Consider the following 5,763-nt stretch of genomic DNA (forward strand, 5'->3'; position numbering starts at 1 on the left):
CCACAACAGGGGGTCGAAGAGCGCTTAGCGTTACCCAGCACCCACCACGAGGAGGTGGCTCTTCACGGGTGCCAGAACTGAAAAGAAGAAAACCACTGAATTAAGTGGAATCTTGGCATCGACGTCTTGTAAAACGGAGCAAATGTTAAAGAATGAGCGGTCCACTCAGAAGATTAAGACCAGAACAAGCTGCCTATGGGATTGAAAGGGTTGAGTCCAGGATAGTTCCAAATTACCTTGGCAAGAAATGTATAATGAGAAATAATCAGCCACAGCAGCATACCAGCATTCTTCGCCATTACCATCATATTTTCCGACACTACCAGCGCCACTATCAAACATGTAGCTTCCACCACCACCATCCATATCAACAGCTTAGCCCCCATCCCCATGGCCACTACCACATTGCACCTTTTTAGGCATTCCTTGTCTCACAGGGGAATCGAAAGAGAATTTCATTGCCCTCCAGAAAGAAAAAAATCTGATTGGCTGTCCGTATTCAATATATGTCATGGTCTGACTGGCATCGGTACCTTTCATCTGGGACTACCAAGACTGTTGACACCTCTCCAGCTATTCCACAATGGCATCGACATCAACTAAACAGGATCTCTCTAAGGTATGTCATTCTTCAAATTATTTCAAAATTGAACTGCTGTTGTGTGATGCATTATTGAATACGTTGCAGTACAGATATCATATTACTGCTTATGTCTGGAAATATGTGGTATTTTGGATACAAACTATAAGCATTGTCTCCTTAGTAATTAGGTTTGCATTAACATTGCATGTCAATAATACAATTTACCAACACAGTAATTAATGTTTTTGTTTTTAATTGTTATAGAAACAATCAACGCACAACATCGCATTTTTTCATTTCTCTGAAATAATTGAAAAGAAGAGCAAATATGGCTTCTAGAAAAGAACAGAAGTCATTTTGAAATCTAAACCCAACACCTTGACGGCGGTCATTTTGACCATGGATTTTGGAGAGATCAAGCCAGGGTTCCATATGGCCACAGATGCCATTATCAAAGAGGATGGTGTCGTCAGACTGCAAAACAAGTCGAAGGTAACTAATAGACTTTTCTTGGGGTAAGAATGGGGAAGCGAATATACAATACATGTACTTGTAAATGTTAAATGATTCTTAGAATAAATATCAAATTTAAAAAAGACCCCTTAAATTCACTTTTTGATATGATGTTATATCAGTTGCAAGTTTGTTCTTAATTCTTCCTCATATTTCACCAACAAACCACGTGAAGAACCTTTTCTGCAAAAAAATACATGTACGTCGTATAATCCCACCGGCAATATTTCACCATTTAAACTGCCATACTCATTTCCATCATATCGTATATGCAGTCCACAATACTTAAAGCCAATTTAGTTCTTACTATAAATAATATTTCATTTCAGTATGTAATATACTCATGTTTGAAGTTTTCTCTATATTTGCTTAATTACAGATTCTGTCATGCAAACCATTTGCATACAACGGAGTGATCGAGGCCTTTCGAAACCCTCCGGTGAAAACCGTCACAGAAGCGCTGGCAACGCCCTTAGGTGCCAAAATCACCGTCCTTGGAAAAGTGGAACACGTTAGTATCATTAGGGAATCACATAATTCTAATCAATTCGACGTTGTTTGATAATTTTGTCTCAAAACATCTAAACAAAACAAGAAAAATATTTTCGTTTACAAAATAACAATTTAAATACAAGTTCACTTTTCGTGTCATTTAACTAGTGAATTCGTTTCTGTCAAGGTGTCACAGGCATTTGAGGCAGAATTAAAGACGGTCACGCTCACGAACATTGCGGAAAAACTCTGGAGTAAACAATCAACCTAGGATGCCCCAATGAATCAGCTGATTAAGGTTTCCCATGTTTGTACAAGAGAGTACGAATTTAAAAAAGACCTGAACTCCACAAGTTTGACGACGCTTGAGGTGAGCAACAGATGATTTTTAAACACCCTAGTAAATGGCATCTATGAACACTCATTACTTAGAAAACAATTTACTTAATTTCTACCATCTGACTCATTCAGGAAATTTATCTTAAAAGCTCTATTGTAATATATGCTTAAGGAAGTATAAATTTAACATTTTGAAAACACGAAACAATTGTGTGATGAAATAACATTCATTTCTAGACTCATTATAGTCTCTTGTAAATTTAACATTTTGAAAATACGAAACAATTGTGTGATGAAATAACATTCATTTCTAGACTCATTATAGTCTCTTGTAAATTTAACATTTTGAAAATACGAAACAATTGTGTGATGAAATAACATCCATTTCTAGACTCATCATATTCTCTTGTAGGTAATCGAACAAGAAGAAGAGATCGTCGAAGGAGAGGTGGATGGGATTGGATTTGACGAGTAAGTAAATTACCCAACACCCACACCCACACCCACAACCACCCACCCACACACCCTAATAAGCGAAAGCACCTAAAATTGAATTCTTTATATAATGTATAGATTATCTCATTACAGCGAGGAACCAATGATAGTCATCAATGGATGTGTATATCATTGTGAGAGACATATTATCAACAAGGCTTTCCCAAGCGAGACGGTTCCATGTGGGACAATCAAATGCATTGTGAAAGGAGATTCCGTGATGTCCATGTGAGTATAACATTTATATTTGTATTGGTATTTATTTCAGGAATTACACCGCAATTACCATGATTCTGATAGATATAGTTAATTTGTAAACGGATAAATAGGTAAGAGTTATATATTAGCTTCCTATGGAACTCATCTGACTTTTCAAATCATATGCTAAAAGTTTGGCCATTGAATACATACAATGTGTATATGACATAAGTATCTATTTATTATTCGTCACAATAAATTTCGTCATAATCATCGTACAATGTTGTTTCAGTTTCCAGAAGGAGGAAACAGATAGCGATGGAAAACAGATCAAACAGATGAAAACAAGGTTTGTTAATATCCTCCATACAAATTCTGTACTGCTCATTATGAAATAAATTACATTCACATAAAACCGCCAGTCTGTTTACAACTATTGTCTCAAAATAAATATATTGCAAATTCAATGAACTAACGGTAAATGGGTCAACAGAGCTCCCCACATAACGTTAGTAATATTTTATTTATCACATGCGATACAAATACCTTTCAATGTAATGGATCAACAGAGCTCCCCACATAACGTTAGTAATATTTTATTTATCACATGCGATACAAATACCTTTCAATGTAATGGATCAACAGAGCTCCCCACATAACGTTAGTAATATTTTATTTATCACATGCGATACAAATACCTTTCAATGTAATGGATCAACAGAGCTCCCCACATAACGTTAGTAATATTTTATTTATCACATGCGATACAAATACCTTTCAATGTAATGGATCAACAGAGCTCCCCACATAACGTTAGTAATATTTTATTTATCACATGCGATACAAATACCTTTCAATGTAATGGATCAACAGAGCTCCCCACATAACGTTAGTAATATTTTATTTATCACATGCGATACAAATACCTTTCAATGTAATGGATCAACAGAGCTCCCCACATAACGTTAGTCATATTTTATTAATCACATGCGATACAAATACCTTACAATGTAATGGGTCAGCAGAGCTCCCAACTTCAGGTTAGGAATATTTTATTAATCACATGCGATACAAATACCGGACAAAATGAACCCATACAATTCACAGATAAATGAGTCAACCAAATTTATTAACTATTCATATCAAAATCACGTTTAATGTTAATGTTATTTGTATAAAATATCATATATACCTAATGTTATAAGGTAAATTGTGTTCCCTGTGTATGTGAGATTCACACAATACATAAATTCATGTTGAGAATTTAAATGGGGTTTGTATATTATGTCTACCATGTCAGAAGGTGTCTAAAATTTTCTCAAACGCAAAAAAGTGAAGAACTGTACACAAGGATCGCGTTGTGTCTTTGTTTATGAATTTAAAAGCATTTTAAACATATTTCGACACAGATAAATGAAAATAGACCAGGAAGAAACTAAGACAGTTATGTAGATATTGTTTCACGACACATAGTACATATACCATTAATATGTGAATAAATACTGAAGTTCTTGATACAAAATGATTGTGTTCATTTCTTAATATGCTTTTTTTATGATTTTTATATTCTGATAAAATTTATTGGCAAACAATAAAAACAAATATATTTATCATTGTGCAACAACACATCAATACGTGGTAGAATGCTCTTTAATATACAAACCACAGACAGTTTGACATTCAAATATGTGTTAAAATGAGATAGTAATTCAATAACAACCAATTAGAAAATAATAAATGTCACTTTTTAAACGTTTCCCACTGTATTTATACGTCAGAGTTTCTTAAAATATTTGCACATAGAACTTATGTTTCAGACCATAGTCATCCAACATAATTCACAAATTATGCATACGTTTTATAAAATTAACAATGTGCTAGGTGCAATAATTTAATATAAGAAACATTTGCGTGAATCAAAACTCTCAGACGAAAAGATGAAATCCATTAAAGCTGACATGCAACGCAAAACTTTGCTGATTCTGATACCTTTCGGAATGGACTTACAGTAACAAATTATCAAAAATTCACATTCAACTTATAAAGTTGAAAAGGAAGCATATCGGGAGATATTACTAAAACAACATCTCCAACTTGAAGATCCCTATGAGGAGAGAACCACTTTCGTCTAGTGTTGAGACCTGGTAACCATTCCCTCATCCACCGACACCAAAAGTGACGCACCAACTCTTAAACTCTTCTCTACCGTTTGCGTGGATTGAAATCTGTTGTGTCAACTGTGTCAGGTGCGAACACCCCGCCAACCTGTACATGTTAGAAGTGATTTGGCGTGAGAGGTGTACTGTCATGTGGATGAGCCGACTGGTAAGTAAAGGGACGAGAGTTGATAAGAGCCTCTGCTCCAGTGAAAGCTGTCATCAACTCTTCATCTGTGACATCACCACCACTGAGGATAGCAAAGATGCCACGCTTTGCAGCCTTTATCATGGTTTCAAACACCCCTCCGAAATGTGATGCATGAGGGGGATTGAAGCACCATTTTATTCCCTTGTTTGCAAGTGAATGTCTAACTGCACTCTCATCAAGGAGGAGGAACACCTCCTTCGATTCTTTGACAGAACCAACAAAGTTAGTACCATTATCAGATACTACCAGCTCAGGCAGACCTCTTCTGTTTACCATTCGATAAAAGGCATTCAGAACAGAGTCCGTATCCAAGCCATAAGCCATTTCCAAATGTACGGCTCTAGTAGACAAGCATGTAAACAGACAAAGGTAACGCTTCTGTCGTTGTTTACTTCTACCTTGAACGGTCCGGCATAATCTACTCCAATCAGTGTAAAGGCTCGAAGTGAACCTCCCATTCTCATCTTGGGCAAAGGTGCCATAACCGGTTGAACTGGCTTTGCCTTATTCAAACGGCACCGTGCACATTTCGACTCCCATGCCCGAATCGCTTCTCTGCCAGAGATTATCCAGTACTTTGTTGAAAGTGAAGCTAGTATTTGGTTTGTTCCAGCGATATGTTTACCTTCATCATGATAATGCTTAATAATAAGCGTTGTCACCCAGCTGCTTTTTGGCAAAATGATTGGAAATTTAGTATCTTGCGGTAAGTATTCAGCGTATTCCAAGCGTCCCTTCAACCTCAAGAGCCCATTGTCATCCACCTGAGGATGGAG

General features: G+C 36.2%; 1 protein-coding gene across 1 annotated transcript; it reads right to left on the reverse strand.

The window, feature by feature from the left end:
* Positions 1-4,894: 4,894 nt before the first annotated feature.
* LOC124266970 lies at positions 4,895-5,311 on the reverse strand. The gene has a single exon (XM_046701822.1). It carries the CDS (start codon positions 5,309-5,311, stop codon positions 4,895-4,897), a length of 417 nt encoding a protein of 138 aa, XP_046557778.1.
* Positions 5,312-5,763: the final 452 nt, after the last annotated feature.

This window comes from Haliotis rubra, unplaced genomic scaffold, assembly GCF_003918875.1.
Source record: "Haliotis rubra isolate DU_JTF1 unplaced genomic scaffold, ASM391887v1 Scf100, whole genome shotgun sequence".
NCBI classification, from domain to species: domain Eukaryota; kingdom Metazoa; phylum Mollusca; class Gastropoda; order Lepetellida; family Haliotidae; genus Haliotis; species Haliotis rubra.

Bases quoted from the DNA above. Each gene is read 5' to 3' on its own strand.
- LOC124266970 (XM_046701822.1), bottom strand. From the start codon at position 5,311: ATGGCTTATGGCTTGGATACGGACTCTGTTCTGAATGCCTTTTATCGA.